Source organism: Balaenoptera physalus (genome assembly GCF_965194825.1).
Source record: "Balaenoptera physalus genome assembly, chromosome: 8".
Lineage (NCBI taxonomy): Eukaryota > Metazoa > Chordata > Mammalia > Artiodactyla > Balaenopteridae > Balaenoptera > Balaenoptera physalus.
Window position 1 is genome coordinate 108,684,072 of NC_138887.1, and position 20,273 is coordinate 108,704,344.

The window sequence follows — 20,273 nt, forward strand, 5'->3', positions numbered from 1 at the left end:
TACCCTTCAGTATCCCATGTTTTACAGACCTCAAGGGTACACATGCTCCAGTTTGACAACCCAAGGCTTAATCTTTCATTACCTAACACTTTAGAGAATGAGTAATTTCTTTTTCTTGTTTTCTTATTTATGTTAAGCTGTCTACATTCCTTTTATTTACTTTTTCAGCTTTATTGATATATAATTGACATATGGCCTTGTATAAAGTGTACAACGCATTGATTTGATACAATTATATATTGCAAAATGGTTACCACCATAGTGTTAGCTAACACCTCCATCACATTACATAATTACCATTTATTTTCTGTGATGAGAACATTTAAGATTTATTCTCTTAGCAACTTTCAAGTATATAATAGAGTATTGTTAACTATAATCACCATGCTGTTCATTAGATCCCCAGAACTTATTCATCTTATAACAGGGAGTTTGTACCCTTTGACCAACATCTCCCCATTTGTATTCATGAATAGCTGTTTTGTTTTGTTTTGTTTTTTCATGAATAGCTATTTAATTGTTTTTTATATAAATTTATTTATTTTATTTACTTTATTTTTGGCTGCATTGGGTCTTCGTTGCTACACGCGGGCTTTTCTCTGGTTGCGGTGAGCAGGGGCTACTCTTCGTTGTGGTGTGCAAGCTTCTCATTGTGGTGGCTTCTCGGGAGCACAGGCTCTAGGCACACGGGCTTCAGTAGTTGTTAGACATGTGCTCAGTAGTTGTGGCTCGCGGGCTCTAGAGCGCAGGCTCAGTAGTTGTGATGTACGGGCTTAGTTGTTCCGTGGCATGTGGTATCTTCCTGGACCAGGGCTCGAACCCGTGTCTCCTGCACTGGCAGGCGGATTCTTAACCACTGCACCACCAGGGATGCCCCATGAATAGCTATTTAATTGTTGATCTTTGTTGGAGGACTGGAGGCTGGGGTCTCCCGTGCCACCATTTTGGTGACATTATTGATTCAGATCTTAGTAGGGATTGGCAGAATTTTCCTGGGGAAATGAGGAAGTGAACCAAATGAGAACATAGGAGCAGTGAAAAGGGATCTAAACTTTTGCAATAATTTAAAATTTCACCAGCTTCTGCACCGCCCATCACAATGTGGAGGATCTGGTGAAGACACGTACACAACCATATTTCTTACTCACATGAAGCACACCTTTTATCAGTGAAATGAAAATAAAGTGCCAAACCAGGTCAGAACCACTAGTCAGATACATGTTCCCTAATTACACAATGAGGAAAAGTGAAAGTGCTAAGAGTCGATTAGGCAATTAGCATAGAGCAGAGGAAGACTTTATTGCTGAATTAGGTACTCTGTGGTTCAGGTGGATCTTTAAATCTCTGGTACTATATTTGGATAAAGTTATACTCTGGATGTCAAGTTATATCAGCTCAACCTATACTCAGATGACACTGCAATGTAAACATATTTTTGTGAAATGAAATGGGTGAATACAATGTGTATGAGTGTTTGTAAAGAATAAAGGGCTGGGGAATTCCCTGGCGGTCTAGTGGTTAGGACTCTGCTCTTCCACTGCAGGGGGCATGGGTGTTGGGGAACTAAGATCCTGCTGTGCGGTGCGGCCGAAAAAAAAGAAACAGTAAAAAAAATTTGGGGGGCTTCCCTGGTGGCGCAGTAGTTGAGAATCTGCCTGCTAATGCAGGGGACACGGGTTCGAGCCCTGGTCTGGGAAGATCCCACATGCCGCGGAGCAACTAGGCCCGTGAGCCACTACTGAGCCTGCGCGTCTGGAGCCTGTGCTCCGCAACAAGAGAGGTCATGATAGTGAGAGGCCCGCGCACCGCGATGAAGAGTGGCCCCCGCTTGCCGCAACTAGAGAAAGCCCTCGCACAGAAACGAAGACCCAACATAGCAATCAATCAATCAATCAATCAATCTTTAAAAAAAAATTTTTTTAAAGGGCTGCATTATTGTTAAAAATAATAATAATAATGAGGATATTAGTTAACTATCTCCCTTTTTTTCTTTCAGCTGTGGGCTACACATCATGACCCACAGATGGTCCGCCCAACTCTGGAGAGGACGCTCAAGGACCTCCAGCTAGATTATGTGGATCTTTACATCATTGAAATACCTATGGCTTTTAAGGTAAGTTCATAGGCCTATAGGTAAGGCCTCTGCTCTTTGGCAACCATGGGCCAACATCTATGCACGGGAAGCTCATTCATTACTTAGCACCATAGAATATTATGATGTTTTGTTACCGTAAATCAGATAGTACTGACCTAACCCAACAAATGCCAAGAAAGATTATGTGTAGCCAACTCAGGCCTGGATCCCAAGTTTCTAGATTCATAATCCAATGCACTGTCTGTTATATCATGTCTTTGCAGCTGTAAACGCTCTCCATCAAACCAACAAGTAGTCTCTTACCTGTGGTCCACATTGCAGTTGTCCAGCATCCAGACACACCCTTCTTCCCATTCACACAGTCACGAAAACATCCCTGCACAACATAATGTAAAATAATAAATACAACTGAAAACCTACTCACACTCCACCCTCTCCAAAGGAAAATAACCCAAAGAGTAGTCAGATTTTTGAAGCCAGTTCCAAGATCAGGACTTCTAGGTGATATCTATTCCTCTAATTCAAATGCACTCCTTCCTTGAACTTTCTCAGTATATGGACTCAGTTTAAGCACCACCAACACACCCAGTATACACTGCTGAAGAGCAGCAGCTGCTTTAAGATTTCACTGAGGGAAGGAGAGATTGAAAAACAAAACTGACCACTTGTCCGTGAGGTAAACCAGATCCTGCTGGACACGAAAGACAAGAACTCTCTGCCATCGCAGTGGCCAGAATTTCTTTACACAGCCAACCTGGCTGCCCCGTTCTGTTCTCTGGAAGCACCTCCCTTATTAACTCTCCTCTGTGGTCACATCCAAGATGTGACCTTAGCAATTACATATCCCAAAAACCTCATTTCACAGAAGAGAAAAGCAATGAACTACTTAGGATTAAAGTCCATCAGAATTAGGACCAGATCCTGGGTCCCCTGATGCCAATTTCATATGTGTTCCCTTATACTACACTACCCTCTGCCTTATCCTCACAAGCCTAATAATCCCAATGTCCTGTGGACTACAGTGATTTTTTTATGTCAGGCTCTTGGGATTTTGACCTTAGCGCTTCTCCTCACTCAGCTAACTTCGATTCTTATTCAAATGGCAGAGTTCTAAGCTGAGTCTTACAGATTTGGAAAGAACTCGTATTTAAAAGTGAGAAAATGAAATTTACTTCTCTGTGGCTGACTAATGACTTGTAAAATCTTTTTGGAGAAGGTAAATAAAGAAATTCTATTTCTCTTCTTAAATAGGATCAAGGCTCAAGGACACAGAGAAGGTAAACTTTTAACAGTGAGAAATTACACAGTAGAGTGACATTACCTCCCAACTGAACCTGTACTTCCTGTAATTGAGAAATCAGTCTTTGAAGCCAAAATATCACTTGCTTTTTAAATCTCATGATTCTTTTTAAAGAAAAACCTTTCTCGCTAAAATATTTTACCACTCTGTTATTTTTTAAATGTAAAGTTAATAAGCAGACACAATTTCAGAACAACAAAATACAAAGTACAAAAAATCATGATAAGACATTTTAAAAAGACAAAGTTATTGCTAAACAGGAATGAGGGTCAATAGCATGGATTTTTAGAGGGTTGAGTTATTCTTCTAATAATGCCTTACAGTCAGGAGCAGGAAAGGAGTAAAAAGACAATGAGCTTATCCAAATGAAAAGATTAGTAAAGTAAGCACAGTGGAACATCATAGAAATATCTAACATGGGTTCAGACTTGGAGAGGACTTAATTAAAATTTGGGAGAGTAAAAACTATTAATAGTAACAGAGTTCATAATGGAGATACAAGGCCATTTCAGGTCAGAAGTAAAATTAGGAAATGCAAAAAGCAAGAAATATGGAGGGAGCCTGGAGTGGAAATAAGCCTCATAAGTGTTGAGAAGGTCAAAGGGCTTAGAAATCAGAGATAACCAGGGTAGTTAATATGAATGATTACATGGCTTTGAGGAGAAAGGAGTCCTTTTCCTGCTCTCAGTGAAATAGAAGAAAATTGAGGTGAAATTATCTTTGCTAAAGAGGGCATGGAGAAATTGTTATCACCAGGTGAAAGTTTCATTCAGGTGAGATGGCAGAGCGAAAAATTAGGGGAAAATTTTAAGAATATAATGGATTTTATCCAATTGCTTGATTTTCAACAACAAAAAATTCCTATTATCAAGGTCTACAAAGACTTCTATGCCACCAACCAAATCCAGTAGACACTTTGTCCTCATATTTTATTTGATCTCTTTCAGCACAGTTGGCTACTGCCTCCTTCTTTAAACATTTTCATCTCATGGCTTCTATGATATCACCCTCTGGTGATTCTTTGACAGCTTCTTCCCTGCTAAACTCCAAATGTTTTGCCCAGTGCTTTATCCTCAATATTCTTGTCTTACTGAGCCATACTCTCTCTATAGGTGATTTCATCCAGTTGCATGGATTGAATACCATTTTATATGCTGAGGACTCCCAAATTTTATCTGTACCCATGACCTCTCTCTGAGCCACTCTCTGAGACGTCTCTGTTCTCTTCAAATATCCACTTGACTGTCTAACAGTCATTTCAAACTCAAACTATGCAAAACAAAACTCTCAATTCCTTGTCCAACCTCAGGAGATGATTACCACCATCCACTCAAGGAATCTAGAAATCATCTTTTATTTCTATCCCATTTCCAAGCCCCTAAGAGATGGGTCCCATTTTTAAATATAGCAAAAAAGGAGAAATCTGAAAGACAATTTGCACACCATAGTCAATCTTCATTGGGAAAGTATCATCCAAAAGTTAGAGGAGGAGGTTTGACACTTACATAGTGTATGAGGTAGAAAAAAAGATGCTGAACTCCTAGAAGGCCCAAAAAAGGGAAAGAAAAGAACCACGGGGCGATTAGCCAGACCTGAGAAGTAATGTGCTATGCATTTCCCTTATACTTAAGGAACATTGCATTCATCAACTATACTTAGCTGAAGAATTTCCTCCTCTCAGCCTTAGTGATGACCTTTGGTTTCTTATAAGAGTAAGAAATTTGCTGTCCTCAACTTTGGCCAGGATAGACTATCCAAACACTGAGTCTAAAAGTCCTAATTCTCAACTTTTACTTTTCTTTAATGAGAAATTTTATCATTAAGAGAGAACTTCGTGGCTTAAGAACAACAATAATCTGTCAATAAATAAAGAATAATGAATGCTGGGGTGAGAGAATGAGACTGATGTGTCATATATGTTGGACAAATGAATTTCTGGACAGTTCCACAGGGGGAGGGGAAAAAAAAATATATATATATATATATATGTATATCTTGAATTGGTTTCCCAGGGCCCGGGTATATTGGAATACTGACAACTTAAATTCCATCATTTCAATCCCCAGATATAAATAAAGTTATCTACACTTTTTCTTTTTCTTTTTCTTTTTTGACAGCCTGGAGATGAATTCTATCCTAAAGATGAAAATGGCAAATGGTTATATCACAAGTCAAATCTGTGTGCCACTTGGGAGGTAAGTTCAAGTGGGCCTCTTATGTTAAAAGACTACATTTTTAAATTGTGATCTGATTATTCCTATTCGATTTACAGAGAGTTGCAACCTTTACTCCCAATGAAAAGTAGTAGTCAGGTATTTCTAACCACGAGCAAAGATGTATAAAATCTCCACTTCTGGGTGCTGCAAAATGTTTGATTTTGCTTTGATGGAAGAGAAGAATGCCAAAGATAAGGAAGAGAGAAGTGTGGGAGGAAAAAGAAAGTAAAGGAAATAAGTTCTACTGTAACAGTAAATAAAAATATATAAATGAGATAAACTCACAAATTTTTTGTTTCTCAAATTGAATTTTTAAAAATCAGTAATATGATGTCTAAAAGAAACAAATGTAAAATAATATATGAAAAACTGAAAAATAATTCTGGTTCCATTTCTGAGCAGGCTGCTGGCTCTTTCCCCAAGATTATAAGAGTGAGAAACTAGGGGAAAATAATGAGAAAACCCTTATGGATTTAGGTGGGAGGCAGGTACAGATATTTTGAACTGGTTTGTTTATGAGGTAGTACGGAAGCTTTTACCTAGAGTGAGAGGCAACTCAGCAACCAGTAAGATAATATAGGAAAGGAACTATCAGAGTTATTTTTGCTCTTATTTCTCTCTTGCTATAGCCTTGGGACACACTCCACACATGTAGACACTTAGGACTTATGTTCAGATGTCTTCAGGAATCAAGTCAGAGCAGCACTGAAATCTTGCACTTGTGAGAAGCTGATAAAAACATAAGTCTCTGCGTGACCTCTGGCAGTTGTTTCCTGCCTCTCCCAGTTCAAACTCCAAAGGCTGGAAATGATACTCTAATGATCATCTCATTCTAATAGACTTCCCCCTGTTTAGGTTACAGCTGAGGATCTGAACTGTGGCTTGTTTTGAGGGGTGAGGAGGCACTGAGTGTGTTTTCTGCTGTCTGGGGCTCTCCACCCGAAAGACCATACACTCACTCCTGACCTCATTGGAGCTAACTAGGATTGGAGTCTGGCATTCTCCTCTAAGGGACTGCCTCACAGTGTAGCTAATATCCTCAGGAGAAAATGAGCTCAGAGCCCAAAATAACAAGGCATTTATTTCACAAGGAAACAACATATCTCCATTACATATCACAACAAAAACAGAACAGAGGACCAAGAACTTTTTAATTAGCCAATTAATATATTCAAGGAGATAAAAAAAAGATATCAGCAATATGAAATAAGAACAAGAAAACATTTTTTTAAAACAAGCAAAAATAATAATCAGGAAAAATAAAAACACAGTGCAATAGATGGGATAAAAATAGAATGGATACAGAAAAGGAAAAGATGATCAGCTTAAAAGATCAGAATGAGGAAATCTCCCAATTGAAGAAGGAAAGGACAAGAAAAAATTTTAAATGTGAAATATGAAAAGCTAAGAGATGTAAATCATAAAATTAGAATTTCCAGTATCCACACAATAGAAGTCTTAGAAAAAAAGAAAGAAGAAAAAAGAAAAGGAAGTAATCATTGAAGAAAAAACCCAGAGATATTGAAAAGGCATGAATTACCAAAGAGGAAAGAGAAAGAAACCCATACCTGGATGCTTTATAGTGAAATTTCAGGATGTTAAACATAAAGAGAAAATGTTAAAACTTCCAGAGTATAGCAAACAAGCCAGTAAAGGAGACAAAATGAAATAATAAAAAATAATCAGTCTAAGAGAAGGCAGGAAAATAAGAAAAAAGGGGAAATGAATAGATGGGAAAAACAGAAAATAAATAGCAAGATGGGGGATTTAAATTCAGTGGTGTCAATAATTACAGTGTATGTAAAGAGGCTAAACAACCCAGTTGAAATGCAGAGGTTGTCAGAATGGATAAAAAGCAAAACTCCACTATATATTATATACAAGAAACTCATTTTAAATAATAAGACACGCAACTAAGCCCATGCGCCACAACTACTGAGCCTGCGCTCTAGAGCACACATGCCACAACTACTGAGCCTGCATGCTGCAACTACTGAAGCCCGCATACCTAGAGCCTGTGCTCAGCAACAAGAGAAAGCCACTGCAATGAGAAACCTGCACACTGCAACGAAGAGTAGCCTCTGCTCGCCACAACTAAAGAAAGCCTACACACAGCAACAAAGACCCAATGCAGCCAAAAATTAAAAAAATAATAAATAAATAATAAGACACAAATAGGTTGAAAGTAAAAGGTTAAAAAAAAAAAGTAAAAGGCTAGAATAAGATGTACTAGGCTGACAGTAATCAAAAGAGAGCTGGACTAGCTATTTTAATGTCAACAAAAATTTCAGAGCAAAGAGTGTTACCAGGGATAAGGAATTTTGTTTTATAATAATAAAGGGTTCAATCCTAAACATCTATGCACCTAATAACAGAACTCCAAAATACATGAAGCAAAACTAAGAGAACTGAAAAGAGAAAAAGAATAATCCACAATTCTAGTCAGAGATTTCAAAACCTCTCTCTCGATAATTGAGATAATAAGTAGACAGAAAGTCTATAGAATATAGGAGACTTAAACATTATCAAACAACTTGACCTAATTGACATTTATAGAATACTTTTCCAAAATATAACAGAATGCTATTTTTCAAGTGCACATGGAATATTTCACAAAATAGTTCATTTTCTGAGACATAAAATGGATCTCAATACATTTAAAAATATTCTTCATGCAAAGTAGGCTGTCTGATGACATTGGAATTAAATTTGAGTCAATAACAAAAATATATCTGAAAAATCATCATATATTTGTAAACTAAGAAGATACATGTAAATAACCCATAAGATAAAGAAAAAAATAACAAAATCTGAATCTATATGTACTCTATATGCTAGCAACACACAATTGGAAATGGAATTTTTTTAAAACAATGTTAAATATTTAGAGGTAAATTTAACAAAATCTATGCAAGACTTATATAGTTAAAACTACAATATTTTACTGAGAGGATTTTTTTTAATTTAAATAAATGGAGAGCTGTATCATGTTCTTTGATGGAAAGATTGAATACAGATAAGTTGTTAATTCTCCCCTGATTCATGGATAGATTCAGTGCAATCCCAATGACTATCCCAAAGGAAATTGAAAAGCTGATTCTAAAATGTATAGGGAAGTGCAAAAACCATAATGATAAAGATTTAATTTACTAAGAAGATATATCAATCTTAAACACATATGTACCAAATAAAATAACTTCAAAATATATAAAGCAAAAATTGATAGAATACAGAAAGACACTGGTAAATCCACTGTTACAGTGGGAGATTTCTGATATATTTCTCTAAATTATTGAAAAGCCAGGAAAAGCTAGACCTAATCTTCTATATAATGCGTGTGTATGTGAGAGAGAGAAACAAGAAGGATCTGTATCCAAAAATAGGAGAATATACATTTTCCACACATACCAGACACATAAAAATTTTCAGGTACTATACCATAAAGAAAACCTCAACAAATTTTAAGAAATAAGATCATTATTATCATGCTGGTATACATCATGAAAATACAAGGGGAAGATATGATATACAACATTTCCCCCAAATCATTCAATTACAGAATTCCTGCCTGTCTCCTCCACTTTTCTTTAGTTCACAGAATGCCTATTAATATACCCAGGGACTTTACTTTTTAAAGAATTCACAGTCACCCTTATAAATGTTTACTCTTGCTTGTGTTGAGGTTTCTTTCTTGACCCATTGGCTTTTACCCTATAGGCTTTAGAAGCTTGCAAAGATGCTGGCTTGGTGAAATCCCTCGGTGTATCCAATTTTAACCGTAGGCAGCTGGAGCTCATTCTGAACAAACCAGGACTTAAGCATAAGCCAGTCAGCAACCAGGTACAGCTTGACAAGGGGAGGGAGGTGAGGGGGAGTGTGGGGATTGGGGAATGTGGGAGAATCCATTACTTAACAGAAAGAATCCTGGACTAGGAGTCAGGAAGTCTTGTGGTCACTTTACGTATATCTCATCATTAGACCGTGGGCAAGTCAATTTATGTCTCTTAAGAAAAAAGATTTGAAAGTTCAAATCCAAAAAGTAACCCAAACTTTTTCTGAAGAAAAATAATAATGTAGGGGGACAAAACCTACCAGATATTGACACACAGAGTATTTAAAATAATGTAAGATTAGCACAAGAACCAACATACAAATAAATAGAAAATAAATACCTTAGAAACAGTCTCAAATAAAAACTTAATGTAAAATAAAATAGCACAAACTAATGACAAAGGAATTGATTTTTCAGTAAATAGTGTGGGGAAAATTGATAGTTATATAGTAACAAATATAGATCTTTGCCTCATGTTATACTCCAAAGTGTCCCTTTGATCAGGAGTTAAAGAAGAAACAAGAAATTATTTGTGAATACTACAAAAGAATTTTAGTTTTCTGGAACTATGGATAGAAAGGGAAGCCATGGGGAAATTATAAAGAAAACCAATACATGTAATAGTATAAAAATGTTAAACCCTAAAAATATTAGAAACAAAGGGCAAACAAAATTAGATGATTATATTTAAAAATATAATAGAAAAAGGGGATCATGTCCTTACGAATTAAAAGCCTAATAAAAATCAATGAGAAAAATACTAAGGCTCAAAAGAAATGAACAGAAATTCACAGAAGACAGATTGCAAGACTGGTAAACATATGAAAAATATTTAGCTGCTCTAGTAATTATGGAAATTTAAATTTAAGTGTAATTTTGTATTGTGTATCAAATTAGCAAAGTTTCTGTTTTATTTTTTAATATAGTGTTCCATGTAAGCAAGTGATGGAGTGCTGGCAAATGCAAATTGGTTCCTTCCTGAAAAGCAATTTTGCAATAAGTAGCAAGAGCCTTAAAAAGTGTTTAGTTTTCGATTTCTAGGAATCCATCCTTGTGAAAAAAAAATCAGAACACCCATATGTGTGTTTGTCACAGCACTTTACGTGTGTGTTGCAGCACCGTTTATCATGGCAAAAAAAAAAAAAAAAAAAAAAAACACCAAAAAGGAAACAAATATGAAAAATTCAGGGAATGTTTACATAAACTTTAAAACATTTATAATATGTGAAATCTTAACAAAAAATGTTCTTGAATCACTCTTGAGGAAAAGAGAAATGGCCACGATATTAAGTGGAAAGACCAGTATACAAAACGTAATACAGTATGAAGGTGATTATATTATTTAAAAAGTGCAAATATTGGAAAGAAATATATCAAAATGCTAACCATGGCTATCTCTGGCTGTGAATTTTACAAGTAAATTCTGTTTTCTTCTTTATGCTTTTCTGTATTTCAAGTCTTCTGCAGTGAGCATATATTACTCTTATAATCACAACAAAATACTATTGTTAAATGGGGATATGACATCCTCTTCCCCCTACTTCATAAAACATTAAGAAGCTGCACTAAAAAATGCTCTTGGAACTGGTAAATATTCACAGACTTGGATTATGGTGGACTTGTTTGTTGAATTCATTGTTATTAGAAACTCAAAAGGATTCATAACAGAAAAAATGAATTACCTACATCATGACAGTAGCTCACAGCTAAATAGAAGTGTTGCCATATTTAGAAGTACCACTTCCGAACTGATACCTCAGCTAGTACTATATCATATGCTCTCAGGAACAGAGAGCAACTACCTTTGCCTTCCTCATTGATCTCAATCCATCCCTTTACTCTTAATCAATCCCCTACCCAGCATATCCTTCACATCTCCTTCCTGCACCCCTAAGAACAATATTTTGTTCTAAAAATGTTGAAGTGACAAGCAGCTTTCTTCTTACAAATGCACAGAGACAGATGGTGATTTTCGACCTGAGAATGAAAAATAGTGAAAATTTGACAGTGTGTTTCCTCATGCCAAGGAGGAAATACCCTGATCTGTTGGCACAAGAAGGTCGATCAGCTTCACAAATATACCCTGAAAGAGAAGCAAGGCTTGTTGGAAGATCATAGCCTGAACCTATTCATGTGTCCTGTGGTGTCTGAAAGCAGAATATGTCAAAACTCTAGAGCTGGCACAGATCAAAGTGCAGGTCTCCCAGCCACCAGCCATGACCCTATGCCCTGGTAGGACCATCTCTACTCCAGAGATACAAAATGAGCAGCTTTCAACCCAGGAATACGGTGAGCATATTTCAGGCATTAGACAGAGTGGACACATTTCATGTGCAAGGGATACATACCTGAAGGCCTTGCCTGATTCAAAATTCACATATTTCTAAACTAATTTTCCCATTAGACTAAATCTAACATAAAATTTGCAAATTTTTGTATTTTTCATTGACTTCATGAACAAATTGACATAGAATATAACCTCACTCTATACTCATTCTCAGAGCCTGAGCAATCCAAGATTCCTTAGTACTCCCTATGATGTCCATCGGAAGCAATGTCCCTCCAGGCTCCGCCCCTGGCTTAGACTGTCTGAAAGCCTTCCTAGCGTCATACAGTGCTCTCCCAGCCCAGTTCAAAGGGGACTGTGGACCTATCTCAAGCCATTTAATCTCATACAAAGTTCCAACACCTAACTCTAGGAACGAAGGAAAGAAGGGAGGTAAGGAGGGATGGAGGGAAGGAAAGAAGAAGGGAAGGAGTAAGGAAACTTTCCACATTCTTCAGTTTTTCCTGATCCTATTCACCATGCCTAACTCACAGGTGTCCTGACACAGAAATTAGTAAATATTTGTTGAGTGACTTCATTAATGAAATGAAAATTCAATGCAGTTTTTCGTGGAAAGACAGAAGAGGTTGGGTTAATTAATGAAAGGACTTTTGCTATTTTCCTTCATGGATTCTGCCCAGCTTCTTAACTTCACCCTGTGAGATTTTGATATCTAAAACTACAGCATTACCAAAGGGTGTTTTAAAACCCCGGACACACCAAGATGCTGACAACTTACATCAGTTTTACATAGCAAACAAGGAAAAGTAAATACTGCAGCTCCACTGGCTCATTCACAAAGGGCTCTAAGCAGTCCCTAGCAAAGAAGGAAGGCAAGTGTGCTTAGATACCCTTCTCCTTAGAAATAAGGATGACATCAAGGCCCTGCAACATCAGGAACCATCACCACCCTCTACCTTAAACAGAGCATCCGGTCCCGGCCAGAAATGACCAGCTGTACCCCATATGAAGCCCAGCCTACAACAGTCTGCAGCATCAAGAGTGATGTTTCCTAAGATTCTGGCTTTGTCCTCTCTGTTTTCACTCATTCAACAAATGGTCATCAAGCACCTGCCTTATGCCAGGCACTGTGCTAGGTTCTAGGCACGCAAAAGTGACCAAAGACAGATATAGTCCTTGCTCTCGTGGATCAGACATTAATGAAGTCAGGAAAGTTATATGTAATTGGAAACTGAGACAGATGCTCTGAAGGGAAGGAATGTGACTCTCTGAGGTCATACGCACTTGGGTCACGTTAGCCTACCCACTCCCACCCCCACCCTCACCTCCATCCCGAGAATTTCCTTCACTGAGTGGTCCTTTAGCGATATGCCCTCAAGCTTTTTATCAAAGAACTATCTATGCAAAGATCTTTGTTATATTACATATTATATTATATATTTGAGTTTATATTACATTAACTCAAATTTTTTGTTGAGTACAGGTTTCTAGTATGTTGCCCAATGCAACTTTCTGTAAACTCCTGAATTTGTTCACAGAATGGATATTCACATACCTGTTTGTTTTATTTTTTAATTGTATTAGCCTTATTATGTATACATTTTGTATTATATATATATATATATATATATATACACACACACACACACACAAATACACATATATATGTATATAGGTAAATACACATGCTGTATACACATGTGCATATACATATTTAGGCCAGAGACCATAACAGCACTCCAACTGATTAGAAAGGAGTCCCTGTGGGGAAAATTAAATGTGTTTGGAGCAAGCAGGCAGGCATGAAAGTAAGGAATTCACACTTAGTCTTTAAGCAATGACGTGACATGATAAAAAAAAAAATGTGTTTGAAAAGATTAGTGTACCAATAAGATGGAAAATGAGAAAGAGACCAAAGGGGGAGAGTGATGCTAGGAGTGGGAGAGGGTAAGGGAAAGAAATACAGTCCACCCTCCATATCCATGGATGCAGAACCCGCAAATACAGAGGGCCCACTGTACTACACCATTTCACAGAATGGACTTGAGCATCTGCGGATTTTGGTGTTCGCTGGGGTGGGGGGGTGTGTCCTGGAACCAATCCTACGCAAATACCTAGGGACTACTGTACTATGGACACTGTGTGTCACTTTTTAGAATTAAGAAATGTTCCCAAGTGGGGGAGAAAACAAAAGTGTCTTAGGGAAAAGGAGGGATCAAGATTATGAGGGGGCAGGGGAAAAAGAAGAAATGGGAGAAACTGACAAGGGGGGAAAAAAAGTTTATCAAATTAGAAAAAGGAAAGAAGAGCCACCTCTAAGAGCTCCAGTTTACCTTTCCACTTCATCAGTAGCATTTTCTTGTGCCTTCTAGAAATGTAACTTGTCAAGTATTTAATACTTTAGATAGTTAAAATAATAATTATATACTTAAAATACTTTAATTAAGACTTAGTTGATTTTAATTAAAAAGAAAACAAACACGTAGGTCAAAAACTACCATAGTGTTTAAGAAGAAACTTTGAGAAGAACTTTTGTTGACACATGTATTTTTAGTGCAGTAATCCTGTCAATAAGATACAGAAAATTAAACTAGGCCTACACTTGGTGGTGTAAAGAACTCTCCACCAAGAAGACAAAATTCATCTGTAAATTTAGTTTTATACATACTCTATCTCTTGTGAAAATATTCTTAGATGTTTGATAGTGAGGGACAGAGGGCTTCTGCAACATGTCACTTCTATTTACCAAGACTGTAATGTGAACCTTGAGACTGTGTGTTTGTTATGGAAAATTGTATTTGCTAGAATATTTACTATAAATAATTGAGTCTGTTTACTTAAAGTTTTAAACTGATAGCTGTAAAAATTGAATTTGTCCCCCAATTATTTTAGGATTAACCCACAGTTGGTGACCTCACTAACCTTGTTTTAATTCATCTCACCCATATATGAACAATGTAAACTTCCTTGTTGGGAAAAATATTTAAGATTTGCCTTGCTATCCAGAATACTTTGCAATCGATTTTATTGAAGAACTTTTTACAAACTATATAAAATTGCATTCATCCAAAAGCCCTTAATTTTGTGCTCTGCTCTCCAATGCAACCACATAGGTTGAATGCCATCCATATTTCACCCAGCCAAAACTCTTGAAATTTTGCCAACAACATGACATTGTCATTATTGCATACAGCCCTTTGGGGACCTCTAGGAATCCATCCTGGTAAGTAATGCTGTCTGTCTCCTCAGGAAGTATATTTCCTTTGGTGTAGAGTATGAGGCTAATGTAAATTGCTTGACTGAAATGACTGTTCAGCTGTGTGATCTTAAGGAAGTAATTTCTTCAAGTCATTCTCCACATATGCAAATTAGAGCTAACAAAACCTTCCTCACTGAGGTGTTGTAATAATTGATTAGACTCTACCTGTGAAAGTGCCTACCAGTACCTTATTATTTGACAAAGAGTCTCTATGGCCATATTCTGAAATTTTTGAATTTTTAAAATTTCTGTATTCAGTGGCAACACTTCACATTCCACAGACTTAAGTAGAAATTTTTCTACTCTAAGATGATTCCAAGAGTTGTGCCTTTGTTTCTTCTACTTCAGTCTTCTTGCCTTCCCCTGTATGTCTACTTCCAACCCCATTCTCTCTATAAGATCCATCAAAGCAATATTATTTACCCTCTGGAAGAGGCAGCTCTGTGAATCTGCCTGTCTTGATCTTCCCATACTAAGATCAAGTCTTCTGAATACTCTGCACTCAGAGAAGTTGGTTACAGGTGACCTGAAGTGTTCTGGATAGGTTACCAGGTGAATGGGGGTCAGAGGAGGAGGGTGATTGGTAAACCACTGTTTCTCATTACTCGGACTAAATATGATGCATGTTTCGATTTTTTTTTTTTTAAAGGGTGAATGTGTCTTCCCCACCTTTGTTAAAGGATGCACTTCTAAACTCACTGGGGAAAAAATACAATAAGACAGCAGCTCAAGTTGTTTTGCGTTTCAACATCCAGCGAGGAGTGGTTGTCATTCCTAAAAGCTTTAACCCTGAAAGGATCAAAGAAAACTTTCAAGTAAGAGAACTGCTTCTGGAAATGTAAAAAGTAGGGTTTTTTTTTTTTTTTTTAGAGAATTTTGTGTTCAGATTAATAAGAAAGTTGCAATGCCTTCATATGTCATTTTATACCAGCTCCCCGACCCACTCCGCCCATACCTGGATTTAATTTTAGCTGAATTTGAGACAATTCCTAGTAATTCAGGGATTTCTTTGCTGCTTGTAGGCTACCTAGCTCCCTTATTTCTTCTGTTTCCTTACCTATTGACTCTGGACACTACCTACTCCCTTCCCCACCAGCACAGCAGGAATAGAAGGTATAGAATTTGAAATTCATAACAGTCAACTTTCCACCTTCTTAATGGCTCTGGAAAAAGTCGGGGACAAATTTGGAAATTATTGAAGAGGATCATTTAGACCTCATAAATGCCAACCCCCTTTGTTTCCTCTATAAGTAATCTGTAATCAGCATTATAAATTATAGGTGAGAAAAGAGGCCACTAGACAATGGAGTGATTAGTTTACTGTGCTACTTCCAAAGAATAAACTGCTAGGTAAATGCAGCCATAGAAAAGTACCATGTAAAGTTAATCAGTTACCCATCAGTTAATAATTTAAATTTCAAAGGTAAGTTGTTTTTTGTCTTACTTATAATTAAAGATAAAAATGAGATAGTATTTATCCCCTCAGATAGGAAAATAATCAGAATGTTAACAGTGTGTGGGAAAACAGGCAGTTTCATATAATACTATTAGAAACATAAATTGATGTAAGATTTGGAGAAGGATGTCATTTTTCCAGATCCATCAAAATTCAAACATACATGTCCATTGACCCAACAATCTTTTCCCATAGATGTATTTGCATATTCATGCACACATATACAGATGTTTATTACAGCATACTTTATCAGCTAAAAAAAACTGGAAACAATTTTCAATAGGATATTGTAAAACAAATTATGATATATTTGTACAATGAAATAGTATATAGGCATTTTTATTTATTTTTCTTTCTTAACAGAACTCTACTGAGGTGTAATTGAAGTGCAATGAACTGAACATAAAGTATAAAATTGGAAAAGTTTTGACATATGTACACACCCATGAAACCATCACCACAATCAAGATAATGAACATATCTAGCACCTCCAATAGTCTCTTTATGCCCTTTTATAATCTATCCCTCCCGGTCCCCAATCCCAAGCAAGCACTGATTTGCCGTCTATCCCTATAGGCTAGTTTGCATTTCCTAGAATTTCAAATAAATGAATTCACACAGTATGTGTGCTTTTATATCCATTTTTAAATAATAAAGTGAAAATATAAGTACTGACATGGGAAGACATCCATGATATTAGACAATTATCTTCAGAGCTTTTTTGCTACCACATGAAGGAATGGAATTCAAACTTACCAAAGAAAAAGAGACATAATTTATTGCCTCTCATAACTGGAAAGTCCAAGGGTAGGTCAGACATGACTGGACACAGGTATTCAAATGATTTATAAAAGGATTGAGTTCTCCCCACCCCCTTTCTCCACATGGTGGTACACACAGATTAATATGGGTTAATCTGTTACCCACATTTAGTAAGGATGATCACAGATAAAGGCTTCTGTCTCTGTCAATCCTTGCTTGTCCCTTTATGGGTCATTGGCTACTCCCATAATAATCACTGTGTCTAATGAACAAGATACCTTGATTGGTCCCCTGGGCTACATCCCTTTTCTCATGCTGAAGGAGGTGAGGTCATGTGACAAGTAGCCCTACTAGGTGCGGGAAGGTGTTAAAGAAAAAGGAAGCTTGTAAGGATTTCTTTTATAAGTGACTGGTTCATTCATGACTGTTTTTATATTATAATAAATTTCCTTCTACAATCTCATAACTCCAATTCTTGGATAATAAATAATCAAAGGAAAGAATGCTCTGAAAAGACCACTTGGAAACAATCCTCGGGGGAATGACTAAGTAAATCGTATTACATCTATACTACGGATATAGTGGTTAAATAAATAAAGTCAGTCTATATATTTTGACAGAAAAGATCACTAAGACATATTATGTGAATGAGATAAAGTTGCAGAATAATAGAAATATGATATAATTATTGCATTTTGCTCTTGCTGTGTTGAATGTTTGGAAGGAATCTGTGGGAAGGGGAATAGGACTGGGGTGGTGGGTATCAAGAGACACTTTTGTTTTTTTTACTCCATAAATGTCCATGTATTTCTGTAGTGTTTCATTTCTTTACAAAAAGCATATATTCATGTATTACTTTTACAATTAAAATTTATTCATGTAAATTACTAAATTAAAAGTTAAGGGATAGAAAGATAAAACAAGAGAAATTATAAACAAATCAACTGTTAAAAATATAAATAAGCTAAAATAAACTATTAAAATGTTCATAAAGGACAATTATAAAACCAAGGTACAAACTGTACAAGCTAAGAAAAAAACAAAACAATGAAAAAGTAACTAGAATTAAAAGGTAGATAAAGAGACATTAAAAATGACAAGAGAAAGGATTAAGATGATGAACCAAAGCAAATTAAAAGTTAAAAAAAATACATAAGCAAATTTAGAGACTAGGGAATATTTTTGTTAAAAAAAAAAAAAAGTGCACGAAGGCCATAGTCCAGAATCAAAAGTTCAGCATCTTATACCAAAATAATAAGAATTCTTCACTTTTAGATTTTTAGGAGATGTTCTGAATGTGTATTGTTTCAGAACATTTGAAATTTCTTGCAAGATGTCCCCAGCAGGATTGTCTTAAAGACACAGGGCAGAAAGAATTCCACCTCCACATGGGTGGGGTGGCCCCCCTGCACTAGCCCAACTCCTCTAAGACATTTGCAGAGATGTTCATAAATCTTTGAAGGGCTCCCACCACTGGCCTCACTCCCTGATCCCAAGCTTGACCCATCTTCTACTATTATAAATGTCTGGTTTTTGTTTCTGTTATTTCAGATCTTTGACTTTTCTCTCACTGAAGAAGAAATGAAGGGCATTGAAGACTTGAATAAAAATGTCCGCTTCGTGGAAATGCTCATGTGAGTTCTGGGGGATCATTAATCAGGTTCTGCACAGTGATGTTGGATTGTCAAGCGTCAACCAACAGGCTCTCATGAACCGGACTGTGTCCGTGGAAGGCACAAGGGTAAAGGCCGGTGGGCAGCATATTCTGAATTAGGAACTTCCTACAAACCTACATTTTTGTTTAAAAGAATATTTCTGACATTTATGACATGCCCATTGGTTAGGTTAAGGCATCACAGGCTAAAAACATTGAGGAGAATTTAATCACTGTTTTTGTATGTTAATAGAACAGCAGCACAGATATGCAAACAACATATTTATTTCTTCCTTAGAAATCAAAGTGGGCACAAATTAGAGCAACAATAACGACTCCTGGGAGAGAAGCATTAGAGTGTAGTAGAAAGAGCACCAGGTTGAGTTTTAGACAAATGTTTGCCTATAAGATTTGGAGCTTCTGGCTTCACCTATTGTCTGACTTCCCACAAGCAAAATTCCTTCGAAGTGTTGCCAAATTTAACTATCAACCGAAGTAACCCTTTATTCTCTGAATATTACAGGGCCTTAAAAATTAAAAAAAAGAATATAGTTCATGTATATATACACACATAAATATTTGTATACATACATACCCACATTTTTTCTTCTTAATCATTCCTCATTAGTATTTCTAGTTCTTGAAATCACCTGGATAGTATTCTTCTTTTTACAACCTTCTCTTTAAGTGAGCATTTAGAAAATGCTTGTTAAGATGGTTCGTATAGTTTGGGCGCTTATCTTATTGGTCCCACTATTTTTCATGAGTCAGAATGTATGGACTATGCTAACACTGAATTTCTGAATCAATTTCTGAATTAATAAACAGCTTTCTAATGTGAATTTTCCAGGGGAAAAACTATTTGAAATCAAGAAGCACCTCCTAGCCTCAAGAACATAAACGTAAACACAAACACAGAACTAACAGGTTAATTAACAGCTCTTGAAGATAAACTATTTCTATTGAATAAATATCATTCAATTAAAAAGAAATAGTAAGAGATAGCCAATCCACCAATGTGCTGTTTTTTGGGGGTTTTTTTACAGTTGGTTGGTGACATTATCTGGTTTGACATTTGACATTTTATTTATTTATTTATTTATGGCTGTGTTGGGTTCTCGTTGCTGCAGCGGGCTTTCTCTAGTTGCAGTGAGCAGAGGCTACTCTTCGTTGCGGTGCGCGGGCTTCTCATTGCAGTGGCTTCTCTTGTTGTGGAGCACGGGCTCTAGCCGCACGGGCTTCAGTAGTTGTGGCACGCGGGCTCAGAAATTGTGGCTCACAGGCTCTAGAGCACAGGCTCAGTAGTTGTGGCACACAGGCTTAGTTGCTCCATGGCATGTGAGATCTTCCCGGACCAGGGCTCCAACCCATGTCCCCTGCATTGGCAGGCAGATTCTTAACCACTGCACCAC

At 36.7% G+C, this 20,273-nt stretch overlaps 1 protein-coding gene across 5 annotated transcripts in view; it reads left to right on the top strand.

Moving 5' to 3' along the window:
• Positions 1-20,273, top strand: part of AKR1D1 (aldo-keto reductase family 1 member D1) — a 97,147-nt gene that overhangs the window by 63,811 nt on the left and 13,063 nt on the right. For 4 of the 5 annotated variants that reach the window (XM_082473126.1, XM_082473128.1, XM_082473127.1 and 1 more), the window contains 6 exons: positions 1,997-2,113; positions 5,513-5,590; positions 9,329-9,451; positions 14,844-14,953; positions 15,639-15,804; positions 18,759-18,841. In XM_082473126.1, coding sequence (XP_082329252.1) covers positions 1,997-2,113; positions 5,513-5,590; positions 9,329-9,451; positions 14,844-14,953; positions 15,639-15,804; positions 18,759-18,841 — 677 coding nt within the window. The remainder of the gene's footprint in view (positions 1-1,996; positions 2,114-5,512; positions 5,591-9,328; positions 9,452-14,843; positions 14,954-15,638; positions 15,805-18,758; positions 18,842-20,273) is intronic. The other variant, XM_082473129.1, reaches the window with a different exon arrangement.